Source organism: Crocodylus porosus, unplaced genomic scaffold, assembly GCF_001723895.1.
Source record: "Crocodylus porosus isolate Cpor-Errol unplaced genomic scaffold, CroPor_comp1, whole genome shotgun sequence".
In the NCBI taxonomy this organism is placed as follows: Eukaryota; Metazoa; Chordata; order Crocodylia; family Crocodylidae; genus Crocodylus; species Crocodylus porosus.
Window position 1 is genome coordinate 717,505 of NW_017728937.1, and position 17,382 is coordinate 734,886.

General features: G+C 52.8%; 1 protein-coding gene across 1 annotated transcript in view; it reads right to left on the bottom strand.

Annotated features, from left to right (window-relative positions):
* Positions 1 to 1,347: 1,347 nt before the first annotated feature.
* Positions 1,348 to 17,382, bottom strand: part of P2RX3 (purinergic receptor P2X 3) — a 32,354-nt gene continuing 16,319 nt past the window's right edge. The window contains exons 3-12 of the mRNA XM_019547167.1: positions 9,470 to 9,541; positions 9,241 to 9,307; positions 8,739 to 8,844; positions 8,052 to 8,129; positions 5,764 to 5,905; positions 5,313 to 5,449; positions 4,320 to 4,413; positions 3,865 to 3,930; positions 2,889 to 2,966; positions 1,348 to 2,180 (exon numbers count right to left, since the gene is read on the bottom strand). Of these exons, the coding sequence (XP_019402712.1) occupies positions 2,055 to 2,180; positions 2,889 to 2,966; positions 3,865 to 3,930; positions 4,320 to 4,413; positions 5,313 to 5,449; positions 5,764 to 5,905; positions 8,052 to 8,129; positions 8,739 to 8,844; positions 9,241 to 9,307; positions 9,470 to 9,541 (966 nt within the window). The 3' untranslated portion in view covers positions 1,348 to 2,054. The remainder of the gene's footprint in view (positions 2,181 to 2,888; positions 2,967 to 3,864; positions 3,931 to 4,319; positions 4,414 to 5,312; positions 5,450 to 5,763; positions 5,906 to 8,051; positions 8,130 to 8,738; positions 8,845 to 9,240; positions 9,308 to 9,469; positions 9,542 to 17,382) is intronic.

The following is a 17,382-nucleotide window of genomic DNA, read 5'->3' on the forward strand; positions in this document are numbered from 1 at the left end:
CCCCAGCTGACTTCCTGCCCTTTGGGCAGGGGGCTGGACTCGATGATCTCCCGAGCTCCCTTCCAGCCCTAATGTCTATGAAATCTATGAAATCTATGAAATTCTACAGAGACGATGTTTCGTCAGCTGGTGGATGGACAGGAGCGCCTGGAACTACTCCTGCTGGGCCTCCAGGAACCCCACACATCGCAGCATGAGCTGCACATCCCTTTGTACCAACAGTGAGGAGTACAGGGATGGGGAAATAGGGGGCCTGGGGCAGGGGACTAGGACTTCTGATACTGAAGAGTGGGGCAGGGGCAGCTGGGGCACTGTGGGGCAGTGGAGTTTTGGGTTAAGCGGATCTAGGGCTTTGGGGAACAGGGGTATCCGGGGCAGGATGATGTGGAGTACCGTGGGGTCTGGGTCATCGGGAACTGGGGCTCTACAGGGAAGAGGGGCCTGAACCAGCTGGACCTGGGGCTCTGTTGGGCACTAGGGCCTGGGGCAAGTGGTCCAGAGTTGCTTGGGCCTGGGAGACCAGGTGATGCCAGGAGGGTACTAACCCATCTCCCCTTCTTGCCAGATGGTCTGTGGAGGTCTATTAACTGTGGTACTCGTTTGCCCTCCATCTGCGAGATCTGAGGAAACACCCTTGTCCCTGTGGCTCCCCATCCCTGCCACTCCACCACCAGGCACTCCCAGCTCCGCGTGGTGTCTCTGCTCTCATCTCCCCCTGTGCCGTGGGTTCTGGCTCTGTCCCATCTCCTGGGTATGGTAACTGCTTGCTGTTCTCCGCAATAAAATACTGCTTCACTCAGCACCTGCAGCCTCATGTTGTTCCTTCTTGCTCTGGGATGGCACAGTAACACTGAGGGCTTGGGTGGGTATTTTTGGGGAGATTGGTTCCCAGAGGATCTGTGCCTGGTCAGAAGGGGCTGGAGATGGTTTGTCTCATCCAGCACTCTGATTCCAGGCAGGGAGCCTCTCCAGGGTCCAGGAGATTTTTGCTCCATGGTTGTGGGATGAGTCATTCCATGGGGGTCAGGTGGGCCTACTCCACTGGAGGTCCCTGTACCTTGTGTGTGGTGGGGTTTGCATGACTGTTCTCCATTTCATGACCTACCTCTCAGCAAGGCATGTGAGATCCTCAATCCCTGTCCCAAGACACTCTTTCAGACACATAAGCAGACCTCCTATCCCTTCCAAGTGGCTTTTCTTTCCGTTCCCCTGGAAAGGCCCTTGAACCTCCTAGTGCCCTGGTGCCAGGGATGAAGTCTGGCACTGGCCAAACAGACTAGCATGTGTGTGAGCAATATAACATGAGTGTGAGTAGGAGACACGCCAAGGCATTTGTCAGAAGGGAAGGGAGTCAGGATGATCCCTTGTCCCAGTGTGGACAAGACCCACTCACCCTAAGAAGAGTGCCCCATGCTGGAAAGCTTGGCAACCTGTATTCCCACCCCTGAAACTGGTCCACTCTCTCCACACTATGCACACTATCTCCATACTGCTGCCTGGAAACTGGATTGGGGTGCTCTTCTAGCACCTCCAACCTGGAGAGAGAATTCCCTGCTGAGGAGCCCAGGCAAGCATTTTATGGTGGCTGAGAGCATCCCAGGAGGTGAGGACTGTCCTGTTTTGCACAGAGCCAAGCATGCTGTTAAACAATCAGTAACACCAATGTCAGGCAGGCTGGCACCCATGTCAGATGGCAAATGCCTGAACAGATTCACTGGACATGGTGAGGGGCCCTGTGGCAAGGCCAGGCAGCCCTGGCTTCAGACAGGGGCAAGCAACAAATCCCAAGGTGTCTCCCTGAGTGTGTGCTGTAGGAGGAGGAGGAGGCTTGTAGAAGGAAGGTCCAGGGCTCTCCCTGGCAGAGAAAGTCTGGTTGGTGGTGAGGAAGAGGGTGGTGTTAGAGGCCTTTTCACCCACTTGTGGCGTCATTGGAGAGCTGGGGGACCAGAGGATCATAAAAGCGGGTATAAAAGAGAAACCTTTCTCCACTGTAGGGCCAGGCAGAGAGGCCTGTGCACTGAATGGGGGCATGAAGTCCTGGACCGGCTCTGGGGCTAGAGGCCAATGGAATATGCCCCCGAGTCAGTAGACTGCTTCTCCTCGCTCCGGCCCCCCAACGTCTGGCTGCTCCTGTACACAGGGCTGGTGGAGACGGCTGGAGGCAGGTTCACCTCCGTCACCTGTGGGGCACAAAGCCATGTTACTGTTTTCTTCCTGGTTACCCCATGGGAGAGAGCTGGGATGGGCAGGGGTTGGGGGCCAGCTGCTCCAAAGAAACACCTTGGCAGCACCCCCTCATGGCAGATTCCCTCTGGCCAGGCTGGTCATGCTGCCGCATGTGTGCACATGGCACAAGCAGCTCTGCTGGGACAAAGTGGGACCAGAGTAGCCAAGAGCGCTTATACCCCAGCCAGCACTCCTGCCCCACTTTCCATGGTACCCCCTGCTGGGAGAGGCTGGGGCTGATGTATAGGGAGCTCCACTTCATAAGCAGACCTCCTATCCCTTCCAAGTGGCTTTTCTTTCCGTTCCCCTGGAAAGGCCCTTGAACCTCCTAGTGCCAGGGATGAAGTCTGGCACTAGCCAAACAGACTAGCATGTGTGTGAGCAATATAACATGAGTGTGAGTAGGAGACACGCCAAGGCATTTGTCAGAAGGGAAGGGAGTCAGGATGATCCCTTGTCCCAGTGTGGACAAGACCCACTCACCCTAAGAAGAGTGCCCCATGCTGGAAAGCTTGGCAACCTGTATTCCCACCCCTGAAACTGGTCCACTCTTTCCACACTATGCTAGCTCCCTCATGGTCAGTACTCCAGCCACGTGGTACATAGCATCCCCTGGCTCTGCAGCTATCTGGGCTCAAGAGGTGCTCCTTTTTCAGACTCACCTCTTCAAACTTTTTGGCTTTGTACTGCTCAGCCCCCTTGAGAAAGTTGAGAAGGATGATGTCACATAGGACAGTGCCCTGAAAGGATGGAAGGACAGATAGGCTAAGGCAGTGCTGCCAACACAGCACAGGCATGTATGAGGTTAGGGGTAGAGTCCTTCCCAAGTGGTCTAGTTATGCCTGGGTCCAAAGGCAGCAGAGGGGAATCCCATGGCCTGCTGGGCCTAGAGGTCTCAGGAGGGATAGCGGGTGGACATGAATCCTCAACAGATGCACCAAACTGAGTTGTGCTCAGCGAAGCGAGGGCTGTGGTTTGAGCAGCTCACACTGGTGACCAGGCCTGGAGGACTCTTAGCCTATGTGTTTTCTCTTGCCCTCTGTACAGGGAGGACAGCACTTCACACAAAACAGGGTAAGATACAGGCTACTGAGTGGAGGCTGGAGCTCCTCCCTGCACTATTTCCCTAGTGATATTTTTGATTCCTCCTGTGCTGTCACCACAGTGCTGTATTGGATAACCCCTACATCACTGCTATGGTGCCATCTTGGATTTTCCCCTGTAACATAACCATAACTACCTCTTGATTCTCTCCATATCATCACACCTAAGATGAAGCCATCTTAGATTCCTGCTACATCATCCTGGGGGCACTCCTTATGGTGACAATTTGGATTATCCTCACACTGTCGCAACACCCTGTCTTGGAAACCTTGGATTCCTCCACACTGTAGCCACGGCCTCATCTCTGCATTATAGCCATGGAACCGTATTGGCTTCTTTATGCCTGACTGTTGCCAAGTTGTGAGGAGGCCTGCCAATATGGACTGGACTGGGTAGTACAGGGCCTTCCTTTGCTGTCCTGGTTCTGCATCAGAGGACTCAGATGCATGATGGGACTTTCGTCCTTTGAGATTGTCCTGGCTTTTGTGGGATGGGGAGAGGGACAGGAGGAGGAGGAGAGACCGCCACACTTACCACCCCCACAGAGGTAAATGCTGCTACAGCGTTGATGAGGGTGGGGATGATGTTGAATTTTCCAGCCTGCAGCAAAGTGAAGGGTTAGTGTCTGGGATATCAACCCTGGGCTCCACCTGGCATCGAGGGGCAGACATGTTCCCTCCTTCCCATGCAAGAATTAGTGTAGCCTGGCCGCCCTCCTGAGATCAAGGCACAAAGTGTATGCTCCCTCCCTCCCCACCCTATGGAGCTAATGTCCAAAGGAAATGGCAGGCAACTCTGTTCCACTTGATTAAATACCCACTCCTGCTCCCTCCCAGAGGCATACACAGCCAAGGGACACAGAGGTTCTTATGTATTCTGACTGGCCAGGTCCTATGCACTTTCACTGGCATAGTCCTTACAGGGCCATATGGACCCTTGCCCCAGTAGCTGCCTTGTCATGTCCCCCATGCTGGTGTGGCTGTACGTACGTTACCATACACCAGGACATCGAAGCGGATGCCAAAGGCCTTCATCAGGGTTCTGTACTCAGTGCCATTCCCATGTCTGTAGTATTTGGCATACCTGGTAGACACAAAGCAGGGCTATAATTGGCTGCCCACACACCTATCTCTACTGTGTGAAGGGGGTGCGTAGGGTGAGGAGGTCTGCCAAGCAGTGTATGTGAGTGGGTAGTTCTGGTGTATTGGATTGTGTGCATCTAGAACATAAATGGTGTACATGTAACCAGGTATATCAGAGTGGCCTAGATGTGTGCGTGTGTAATGGGGTGTCTAAGTGAGGTGGTAGAGAAGGAGTGTAATAGTGTATGTGTGCTGCATCAGTGTATTGTGAAAGGAAAGAGTGTATACATAACTGAGCTTGTTGTGTCACTGCAGGTCAGTCGGTAGGTGCAACTTGTTGTATCAGTGAGCAGCTGAAAGATGGCATATATAACTGGGTACATGTGCTATGTCGTCAATGAGTTGGTGAAGGATGTTATTTGTGTACCTATGTGTAAATCACTGGGGGGTGTTAGCATGTACTTAGAGGCAGTGTGTCTATGTATACTGTGTGTACAGCATACATGCTATATTTTATGTGACAGCGTGTAACTGGAGAGCAGTGTGTGTGTCTGCGTGTGTGTCTGTGCTGTGCGTCTCTGTAGTTGGGAGGGTGTATGCATAGCTGAGTGTATCCATACACACTGGAGTGTCAGCACATATGTACTGATGTACCAGTGTGTAGCTAGAGAGCAGTGTGCATGTGTGTCTGTATATATGTACATGTACAGTGGAGTGTATCTGAATTTGGTGTGTCATTGTGGATGTGGACAGTGGTGTGGATCCCCTGGGCAGGTGCATGGGACTAAGGGGTTCTGTGGGAGTGGACATGCACCTGCCTGCACTATATCCTAACAAATGAGTTAAAGCTTGGTCTCACAAAGCTTTGGGTGTGTGAACACGTGTCAATGCTGCCCTTGCCTGAAGTTGTATCCACGGGAGATGCTGTTCTTCTGGGAGACACTGTCAAGCCGGGTGAAGGAGTAGCTGGGCACACAACGATCCCACGACTGATCCAGGTCACACACCCACCCGATCTTGATGCCCACAACTCCTCCCTGTGCAGAGACACAGGATTGTGGGTCAGGTCATACAAGGCTGAGCCAGGAGATGGGCATTGCTGTGGAGGAGCCACCATGTGGGACCTCTTGGGAAAGTGCCCCTCCGCACCCCGCTTCTATGGGGTTGACTGAAGTCCCAGCATCCTCTGCAGTTCTGCTCCTCTCCCAGTCCCCTACCATGTTGAAAGCCCATCCTACCCAGATGGCTACCTCTGCTGGGTTCCTTGCAGTGGCATCACTAGAGAGACTCTGCTCACATGAACCTTTCTACCCTTGCTCTCCCTAAGCAATGGACTATCATTGATCCTCACCGTGGAGGCCAGATTGGTGAAATCCTGGCCAGCAAACTTGACAATGTCACCCAGACGCAGGATGGGGCAGAAGGGCTGGCTGATGGGGTGGAAGTGGCAGCGCCGTATATCCTGGACTGTCAGGTCAGGAAGCAGGTTACCCCTATGAATCATAAAACCATAGAGAAGTAGGGCTGGAAGGGACCACTGGAGGTCATCTAGTTCAGTCTTCTGCCTGAGGCAGGGTCATCCTTATCCAAACCATGCCATACAAATCCTTGCCTACCCTGTTACTAAAACTACAACTAAAACAGGAGAGACACAGAGGGAGGTGGAAGAGCAGGATAACAGGACACAAGAAGGAAGGAGTCGGGGAGCTACCTGATACCATATAGGGAAGTTTCTGGAGGCTCTGGGGCCATCCCTCTCCTCTACCCAAAATGCTAATGGGACTGGGGTCAAGGAATTCTACCCATGCCTGCTCACTCAAGGCGAGTCCCCACTGCTCTTTGGGAGGGGAACCTCACAATAACTTATCTGATAACTCCAGTCCTTAGTATCAGCCCCAGCCCATTACTCGTTACAGAGGAAGAGAAAATCAGGATAGGTAGAGAAAGCTTGTGATCCCTAAACCTTAAATCCAACAGCTGCCATCCGTAACCATTAACTCTAACACCAGCACAATTCATGACCCACAGCCCCTAACACCAACCCCTATCATCATCATCCATAACCCCATATCCTGTCCTTATCATATTCCATAACCTCTATCTGCAAACCCTAACTGCAATCCATAACCATTAACCCTAACCCCTAACAGCCATCCACAAACCTTTGCTGCAGCAGAGAAGAGGGCAGTAGCTATAGCTCAGGGTTTAAGCTGTAATACCTGAGGGCAGGCTGGGTACTGGGCTAATTAGAAACTCCTGGCCAAAAAGAAGGCCATGCGACTCAAAATGGGTGGAGCCTAGTGTACTAAAAGCCTGGCACTTCAACTAGAGAAGTCAATCTTGCCCTCATTTCTGTTAGCCTGGATGGCTATGGAAGGAACCCAGGTAGCACCAGTACTTGGGGAAGCTGCAAGAGCCAGCAGCTAGGGGGTGGGAGTGGCTGGGATTCTGGAGCCAACAATTTAGAGGCTGGAGACAGCAGCTCTGCAGTCAGGGGCTGTGTGTGTGGGGGAAAGTGTAGCTCAGTTAAAGGGTCAGGGGCTGTCATAAAGCAAGAGCAGCCAAAGGGGCTGGGATTATAAGCAGCAGTGCCCTGGGACAGGGGCACCAGGAAGCTGGGACAAAATGTGAGACAGGGTCAGGAATGGGACACAGGGAAGGCTGAGGCCAAGAAAGCTGGCAGAGCAAGCAAGCCAGAGTTGGAGGCTTGCAGCCAGAAAAACAGTGAGCTAAACCAAGAGGCTCCTACAGGAAGGCAAAGAATGTTGACAATAACACTTGGGGGGCATGGGCATAGCTGGAGGGGAGGATTGAGGCCATGATTTTAGCCCTTAAAGCAATTAGGGCCAAAAAGGTCTGATCTCCATGTAAAGAGCTGCTGTTGAGGCGCGGTTGGAGCTCCAAGGCTAAGAGACAGTGTGCAGCAGGGCCAAAGACCCAGACCTGAGACAGTATTTGGAGAGGTCAGAGCCCTGAATCAACCAGGCCAAGCTGAGCCTGAGGAGGAATAGAGCATAGAAAGAGACACTGAGAGGCTGGAGTGAGAGCACAGCAGGATTAAGACAGCTATCAGGGAGTGTCACAGCCACCCTTGGGACCCATCCTGCCCTAATCCCCTAACCTTAATACCTTCCATGACAATCTCTAATATTTTGCATTCAAAGGACTGTCTAACTTTATCCCAACTATGCAGTTGGTCCAATAAAAGATATCACTCTAAGAAATCTTTGCCTCTTGCATAATTTCTGGATCATCATGGCTACAACATCACTCTTGCGTTATTCTTACATAACCTCATCCACTGCTGCTAAACACTGTCCATAGCCTCTAGCCCCATCTATAACCTCTTACCCAAAACCCCTATCCCCCTTCACAGAGAGTCCAGGAAGTGTGTTATCCATGATCCTCTGGGTGCGGTCATCAGGAACTTCTGGGTCAGGGAACGGGTGCAGTCCACCACAAGCAGCAGAACTGTTCTGTCCTACTGTGAATAGCTGCATGTGAGCTCTGTATGTAACAGAGTTGTTCCAAATTACAAGCCTCTAGATACTATGCACACCTTACCCACAACCCCATCCATAACATGCAGACCCTGCCCAAAACCCTCCTCAACCTCCCACCAAATGCACAGGCACTCACTTCTCAAAGTTGAAGAGTGGGAAGCGGATGCTGTTCTTAATGAAGAGAGTGAAATTCTCTGCCTCCAGCATGATGGGCCTGCGGGAGCAAGGCAAAGGAGGTCACCCACAAGAGCAGTCCCAGTGGGAGCACCCCAGTGACCCCACCTCATCCCATCAGAGCCTGAGAACCTGGCTACCTTTGCTTGATGCTGTTCAGCTTGTCAAGGTATAAAATTTGGGGCAGGGACCATGTCATCACCCGGCCCAACAGGGCTGATCCAGGCAGCCACCTCAGGGAACTGCTGTGATAACAGCCGAACCGGACAGGCCTGGGTACTTCAGGAATGGCATGCTGCCCAAGGTCTGGTTGAGCAAAGGGGAAGAACCTGGGTAGCAGAAGAGAGCTGCAGTGCAAGGCCATGTTCTTCAGCCATGTCACCTATGTGCCCCTGAGGGAGCCAGGAGGTAGAGAACAGTCCCTGCACAGGGTGCTCTATCTGTTCCATAGTAGTGTTTTTGTTCTGGACTGAGATCTGGGCTGTTGGTGGCTTCCTGCTTCCCAGCCATGGGGAATGGGTGACCATACAAAGCAGTCTCACTACCAGGAGATGCCCCCAGGCACCTAACTCCACTTTCCAGTTCCAGTACTGATGTGAGAGGGTGTGCAGGTCAGGGGAGGGGGCATATTCCACAAGCCAGGGCTTACACATCTACAGTGTCCACCTCTGCTGGGCACCAGCCTTGGATCTCACAGGTGTGCAGGGTCTGGTTGTATTTCACACACCGTCCAGTCAGGATCCCTGCAGAGGAAACTGCCCGATGGCATTAGCATAGGGACAACATCAGAGCTCAGTCTCACATGCCAACTTGTCTTACCTTCTTGTTCCATGCCCTACGGACTCTCCCAAAAGTCTGATCCTTGGGCACTGGCAGCTCCTGCTTTTAAAAACTGAAGGCTGTGGCGTTGGTCTCAAAATTGTGGCTACCCGCTGTCTGTATGTGACCCATGGGGCCTATAGGGATACACTGCCCTCTGGCTCTCCTCACTCTCCTTTTACCACCTTCCAGCTTCCCCTAGAGGATCCTCTCCCCTGCCCCAGCCCAGGTCCAGAGCATGCCCCTCCCAACCACTATTGCTGGGGTGAATCTACCCTATCTTCTACCTTAGCTGAGATGACTGGGAGAGAACAAGCAGGGTGGGCACTTACCGCTTCCTGTGGCAGAGATGAGCTTCTGGCATTCACTGTCTGACCTACACCTGTACCTTGCTTCAGACTGGAAAGGAAGTGGAAGGATGAAGTGACCCCACGGAAGGGACAGATAGACAGACATGGCTAGCTCCCTCTCCCCACTCTTCTCAGGGAGATACACCCCCTGCCACCCTCCATGGTTGACTGTGTACCAAGGACACCTCTACAGACATACTCCCCTGTTTACCTCAGGGCAGAAACCTTGCATCTGGTTCTCTGTGACGATCTGCTTGGTGATAATCACAAAGACAGATGTGCCCTGCCAAAAGCAGGAGAGAAAAGAGTTAGAGACATGGTCTGGGTGAGGCAACTGACAGCCCCCAGGCCCAAGCAGAGAGTGGACCAGGGATCCTCAGAGCTTGGGGTGGGGTTATCAACACCTGAAACCATGACACCTCACTTGGGTGACCGTGTCCACAGCTGTGGCGTTATGCTTATCAGAAGGGTAGCCTATACCAGGCGACTCAAAGGATGGGATTGTTTCTGTTTGTGGATGTGCAACATGAATTATAACTCGAGGAAGCACTGGAGATGAGCTCTGAAGTAACTTGACAGTCCCTTCTGGGGGAAATCTTCAGGAATGGTAGCCCCTTGCTGGAGCCTGTGCCCATAAAACTAAATATGGCCAGAACCACTCCTGACTCCCGCAGCTGGGGTCCCACCATACCTCCCCAGGTTGGGCTGAGCCAGGTTTATCCTAGCTCTTGTGGAGGGCATTGAATACCATTTGGACATACCAGCAGAGACAGCAGAGATCAAGGGGCTGGATGTCCTGGATTTGCTTCAGTGTCCATTTCCTGGGTAGGTGGTAGCTTGGTACCCTAAGGGCTGGGGGCTCTTTTTTACACCCCCCTGGGAGGAATACGCCCTGGCCAGAGGGCACGTGAGGTGTAATGGTGATAACCCATTTGGGTCTGATTTGTACAAAGAGTCCTCTATGTTCCTCCCTGAGTCTTTTAGCCTCCAAGGATGGATGGTGGGGGGAAGGGTCCCTCTGCCCTGGGAGGACCTAGGTGTTAGCTTTCTCCAGGTATGATCTTGAATAGGCTAAGTGACCTCAAAGAGCATGGGTGGAAGTGCATAGATTCATAGATGCTAGGGTCAGAAGGGACCTCAACAGATCTTCGAGTCTGACCCCCTGCCTAGGCAGGAAAGAGTGCTGGGGTCAGATGACCCCAGCCAGATGCCTATCCAGCCTTCTCTTAAAGACCCCCAAGATAGGGGAGAGCACCATCTCCCTTGGAAGCCCATTCCAAATTCTGGCCACCTTTACAGTGAAGAAGTTTTTCCTGATACCTACCCTAAATCTGCTCTCTGTCAGTTTGTGACCGTTGTTCCTTGTTACCTCAAGAGGCGCCCTGGTGAACAGAGTATCTCCGATCCCTTGCTGTGTCCCTCTAATGAATTTGTAGGTGGCCACAAGATCACCTCTCAGCCTTCTCTTGCACAGGCTGAAGAGGTCCAGGTCCCTGTTTAGTGTGGGTGGAGTGTGTGTGCATGTTTATGAAGGGACTATCTGTGTATGTATCTGTGGGTGCTAGTGAGGGGGTTGTCTGTGTGTAGGGGTGTGCATATGTGATAGAGTGTGTGAACACTGGGGTGTTAATGAGGGAGCTGATTTTGTCCATGGATGCTGGATGTATGTGCAGGGGTGTATATGTAAATCCATATACAGGGTGTGTGAGAGGTATGTGTGGTGTGTGCGTAAAATGTGCGGCAGCATGCATTTCTGGAGTGTTTATGCGTTAGTGTGGGTATATGTGCGTGTTGGGAAGTTTGAGTACTGTGAGTTTGAGTACGGTGTGTGCAGATGTGCATAGAGGGAAAAAAGAATGGCGGTGGGTGCAGGATATGTGTGATGAGTGTGTGGGGGAAGCTGATGGGTGCACATGTGAGTGAGCTTCACCCCTGCTGTGCTGACAATGCTGCTTGAGCTATTACAGTAGCACTGACAAGCTCCCACTAAGCCTGTGGGTTTTTTTTGCACTGTGTTTTGTACTTGCACCTCCCCACCCTGCCACAAGAGACAGCCCTTGCTCAGAAAGCTCATTGTGAACACTCAAGACATGCAGTAGAAATGGAGGCACTGAGAAGCAGCCTTCTTGGCTCCTGAACACTTGTCTCTTAAACTAACAACACCCACGCCAGGGCCCACTCCTGGTATACACCCACCCAATGGGAACAGCTGTGGGGCAGAGTCCAGACAGAGGAGTGACACTGTTTCAATGCACAAGTCCACCTGCCTCCTCTCCCAAACCAGAGTCCTGTCCCCCTATCATGCCTAGCAGGTGCAATGACCTTAGATCTGGTTTATGCTTCTGTGTTTGACACAGCTGTGCGCCCTGCTGCTCAGCCAAGGGTCCGATCCTGTGAGGTGATGAACAACTGCACCTCCCAACACAGTCAAAAGGGATCTTGGGTAAGAGGATTTGGCTCAGGGGGTGGGGAGGTGCAAGAAGATTAGAGCCCTTTAGGATGAGGCCTATCAGCTCACAAGGAAGGTATATGAGGCATGAGTCACTAGCTGCATCTTAGCAGCTAAGGATCAGGGAGATAAGGTCAGTGTTCAGACAAAGGTACCCGCAGGTCCCTGAGAGTAACTAAGACCTCATCCAAGCTGTAAATGCAATGGTGGTTTTGTATCCAAGCCCGCTTGACCCTGAGAACCCAGCAGTGGTGTTCAGCCTGGTTGTGAGGCTGCTAGCACAATTCATACCTCCATCCTGATGGTATGCCCCAGTGTATACTGGGAAAATCTCAGCTGCTCTCCCAGAATGCCCCAGCAGGCAGACAGTGACCACCACTGGTGCTGTCTGGGGCAGTGCATTCTGGGATACCTGGCCCCATGGGCGACTGATGCCTCCCAAGTCCGGGGGGCACCAGATCACTGACTGGGGGGAGTCCCCTAGCAGCCGATCGCCAATTGAGGGGTTGGGAAAGGGTCCCTCAGCAGCCAATTGCCAAACCCAAAATCACCACTGGTGAAACTGGAAGTGCACTTCCGCTGGTACTTCCGGTTTTGCAGCTGGTGTTTCCAGGGGGTGCACAGCTGATCTCAGGGGGTGCACGACCCCTATGCATCACCAATGCCTGGCCCCTTAAAGAGCTGGGTGGCTGCAGAACTGGTCAGGCTGGTTCCACAGTGGCAGAACCATCATGGGTGCCTGTACATGAGCGCAGAGGCTGCTTTGATGTGCTGTAATTACAGTGCGTTGGAGCAGACACGATTAATTGAGTCTTCTGGAGGGTGGCAATTACCACGCTCCAGTAGTCTCCTGTGTCTCGTGTATCAGCAACCCCATGCTTCAAAATGGCAGCAGGGATATTTGAACAAAAGCTCATTTGAGAAACTTTAGTTCAACTGCCCTCGCCACAATTTTGAAGCCCAGGGATGCTAATACACAAGATGCTGCAGCGCTTTAATTAGAACAGCTCTCAGAGCCATTCTAATTAAAGTGCCCCTCCACCTCCATACACATGGCTTTGGAGCATGTGTAAAAGTGCCCCATGTGGCTGACTGGTTATGAATGCGGTTAGGAGCTGTTGTGTGATCATCAGTTGGGACTGCTGTGGAGCTGCTCTGAGCTGAGCTGAGGGCTGGACAGATCCCAAGCCAGGACTAGAGCATAGGGGGAAACAGGGTCTTGGAGAAATCTGGCCTGGTGCAGGCCAGGTCTGGACCCCTCATCAGCCCTCAACAGAAGCCCCAGAAGCATGGGTGAGGTGAGATGCCATGGAGAGGAAGGAAGCCGGCTCTGTCTGGCCACAGCCTCCCAGCAGCAGGTAACAGCCGTATCCCCAGCACCCCCTGGCAATGGCGCATTCATTTATGTCAGCTGTGTTTCTGGCAGCATGCTGGCTCTGTACTGTTGCTAATCTTGAACCATAATACCTCTGGGATATCCCATGGGGTGAGCTGCCAGGACATCTGGATTCCTGGCTTTGTTGATGGCCTACAGCAGTGGTTCCCAACATTTTTTATACTGCAGACCAGAACAGGAGTGGCAGAGCCAGCCAGCTTTAACCCTGCATGTGACTTCTGGCAGTGGAAGCTGCTTGCCTGGGTGGACAGATTGGGGTTTGAGCAGGGGGCTTGTGCCATGACCCGGCAGCCAACGCTTTGCAGCCCAGTACTGTGGAAACCTCTGGTCTACAGGGTGGTTGTAGACAAGATCCTTCTCCTCTCTGTGTCTAAGTGCCCCTACTGATGAGTGCAGGTGACTGACTGTAGCCCTTGGTTTGGGCTCCAGACCAAGGGCAATTCTTTCAACTGCCTTAGGCTAAAACCTGCAGTGCAGCTCCAGACCAGAAGAGAAACCTGGGAGGCACTTGGCAGTGGACCAGGGCCATGGGCTTGGGTCTAGAGTTGGCCATCAGGGAGGAACATGTCCTGGTAAGTGCCTGATCCCAGTCCCTGTGCTCTGCAAAGCACAGCTCAGGAAGGCATCTCCCCTCACCCCCTGCCAGGCTCTGGAAGTGAGGGTAAACATGACCCTGACACAGGGACCAGAATACAGATCTGGTCCTGGCTCCCTGAGGCTGGAGCCCCTTTGAGCTGCAGTGGCATGGGAACAGCACTGAGCAGGGCTACAAATAAGGAGAGGAGCAGGTTGGAATAGCCTCTATGGCATGGGAATGCCTCAGCCAAGGGGCTCATTGAGCTCTGGGGGACCATGAAAAGTCACCATGTCCAAAACCTACCTTCCCCTAAGCAGAACTAAGTGCACTGAAAGCAGTGATTGTCCACTAGCATGAATGGTACGTGCCCCTGGCAGCTGCGGGGGGCATGGCAGTGGTGGGAGTGCAGTGGCGGGATCATGGTAGTGGTAAATGGGGGAGCTCCTGCAGACTCCGCTGGCACTGTCAGCACCAGGGAGGGGAAAGGGGGCAGGGCAGGGGTGAGCACCGACCAAGGGTTGGCGACCATCTGCAGCCACCACTAGTGCCTTTTTGCAGGGGGTGCACCGCCATGCTCAGGGGGTGCACATGCACCTGCGTGCACCCCCTGTGCATCACCCCTGTCCACCAGGGTGCCATGAAATCATTTTAAATGTACTGCATAGTCCCACATAATATTAACACTATTAGGTGTACATATACACATATACACGATTTGCAAGATAACAGGGGCAACGCGTAGGGGGAGCAAGCGTGTGCACGTGCACCCCCTGAGCGTGGTGATGCACCTCCTACAAAAAGGCACTGCCAACAACGTCAGCAGCACCTGTGGGCGGTTGCTGCTCACCACCCTGCTGCTGACACTGCCGGCGGGTCTGCTGGAGGTCACCACCCCCCCTGCTCTCAACAGAACTGGTGGCATCTGCAGGAGCTCTGCACTTACCACCACTGTGCTCCTGCTGCCGCTGTTGTGCTCTTGCCACTGCCAGTGCAGCTGTGCCCCTCCAGCTGCCAGGGGCACGTATTGTTCATGCAAGATAAACATATGATTTTAAATAGGAATCCATAGTGTCAAAAACCATTCTGAACTAATGGTTTTTCTGAGTTCTTTGTAACAGAAGAATTGCTCTATTATTTTTCCATAGCCAAAAAATGACTGAAAGCTACGAGCTGGCATTTACGCAGGGATGCCTTGGGTCTAACGAGAGGTGCCTTGAGTCTACAAGTGTTGAGGACCACTGACTTAGACCATCCCCAAGGGAGATGTTGCTCTGGGCTTTTTCCATCCTGCCAGGGAAAGGTTGTCCTCACAACCCACCTTAGCCTTTGCTGCAATTGAAGGCAACAGCCTCTTGCCCCAGCCTCTGAGGCTCTGGAAAACTACTAGACATGTCACTCTGTATAATTGCTTTGATTCCTGGTGTTGCCCTTCTATGCCAGGGGAACAAGCTCCAATACCCATGTGGAATCAGTCTGGCAACTCCCAGGGTCTTTGGTGAAAAAAGAAAGAAAAAAAAAAAAATCAAGATTTTCAGTGGAAAGCTGACACATTTTCCAAAAATTGTGGCTTTTCTTTGCAATTTTCCACCCAAAAGTTTGGACAAAAAATGATGAAAGAAAATTTCAGGCCAGAAGAGGGAGACAGTGGAAGAGGGGGTGGCATTTCTGCCCACTGTGAAGCTACTGGAGAAAGCACATACAGACTCTGTGCTGGGCTGCTTATTTCCGGACCAGGTACCCTTGCTCACTGACCCATCTCCTGCATAGCAAAAGCTGCTGAATGCAGCATCAGTACTCATGGAGCAGTTATTTCTACCCCTTGTGACCTGGGCTGTTTGGGGGAGGAAATAGGAAGAAAATTTTCCCGCAGGGGAGGAGATCCCCCCATGGTCCCCACCGGGAACTTCCACTCCTGGTGACGGATCCCCCCTCTGCATTTACAAATGTGCCGTCTTCTCCTTTTCATCCTGTTCTTCTACTTAAGCTGGTCTGAGCTTGGGATCCTCTCCTGGGAGGGCCAGCTGCAGGCCTGGGAGAGGACATGGAGGGTAGCAGGGGCCCCCCGTGATAAAATAAATGGACCTCTGTCCATTTATTTTAACAAGGTGGAGGTCAGGCTGATGTTTCCTCTAACCCAGGGGTGGGCAATTAATTTGGGTGGAGGGCCACTTAACAAGTTGTGGTCAGTTATTGAGGGCCACATAGGTAGCCCCGCCCCTTGAGTTCTGTTGCCCCACCCCCTTGTTGCCATCTTGGGACCAGAAATCCCACCCCTAACCTTGCCTTGGGGTGGGGGGGTTGCCATCCTAGATCCAGAAAAAAGCCAAATCATAAGCTAAAAGTCAAACACCTATTATAACATATTTTAATTCTATTACAAAAAATATCTTGGTCATGATTTGTGTTTGCATAGTGTATATAGAGGTGATTGCAAAACAACTCACAAATTCTTAGTTTTGTATATTTTTTGGTATGTGTAGGTGGTGTGTGTGTATGATGGGTCTGTGTAGGTGGCATGGTCTGGGGTAGGTGTGTTCTGTGAGGTATGTGTGGTGTGTGCATATATGGTGGGTGTGCATGCAGGGTGTGTGGTAGGATGTGGGGAGTGTGGGGGGGTTGTGTATATGTTGGGGGCTATGGGGGCAGACACCCCACACTCCCCCCATGGTGTAACAGCAGGTGCTCAGGGTACAGGTGCCCGGTGGGGCGTGGCTCTGGCCAGCACTTCGCATCAGGGTGTGGGGTGCAGCCTCCCTGGGCTGTCTGTATTGCCAGCACTATGGTAGGCACCTGTGCCCTGCTGGGCACCTGCACCCTGAACACCCCACTTGCTGCTGCTGGCACTGCCACAGCTGCGCGCTATGGAGGCATGTGGGGGAGTCCTCACCCTCCTTTACACCCACATGCTACCCACCCCAGCTCTGTGCTGCCATGCTCCACCCGAGCATGGGCTCCAGCCCACCATTTGTGCTCTCTCCCAGCTGCAGCCCTGTGCCCTGCAGCCCTGTGCCGCTGCTTCCCTACCGGCTGCCCGGAGTCAGCAGGAGACCAGGGAAGTGGAGCAGGTCCTTGGGGGGCTGTATTTTTCCCACCCCTGCTCTAACCCCAGCTTCCCTGATGAATGAAGCAAGATAGTAGCCCCCATTATTCTTGGAAACCAGGAGCCCCACACTGGGACTGGGGTCTTGATGCCCCTGATGCTGCACCTCCTTGAAGGAGACCAGAGTGGAGGAAGCATCACCACTTTCCCCCTCTGCCTCCACTGCACAGATAGGGAGCAAAGCCTAAGAAGATGAAGTGACTGGCCCCAAGACACCTGGTGAGCATGTGATGGAGCTGGGAGTCTTACCTCCATTGCTAATGCTGTAATCTTGCATTTATGTCTCAACTCAGGCACCACTATGAAGAGCTCAGAGCCCTCACTCTGGCACAGCCCTGCTATTAGGTCACTGTAGTTTAACAGAGAAGTAGTATGTCCTAGAAGCCACAGCACTTCCCTGGGGGTGCGGGTTATATCCCAGCTTGGCCCTAGACCTACTGGCTGACCTGGTGTGCCAGGCCAGTAGGGGGCGCTCCTGCATTGAGCCGCCCACCTCCCTGCGCCCGACCACCTTCCAGGCTCCGCATGCCTCCCTAGGGGCGCCTTATGTCCGGCCCGACCCCTTCCTGGAGCACACTCGCTAGTCTGGGGGTAACGTCGCC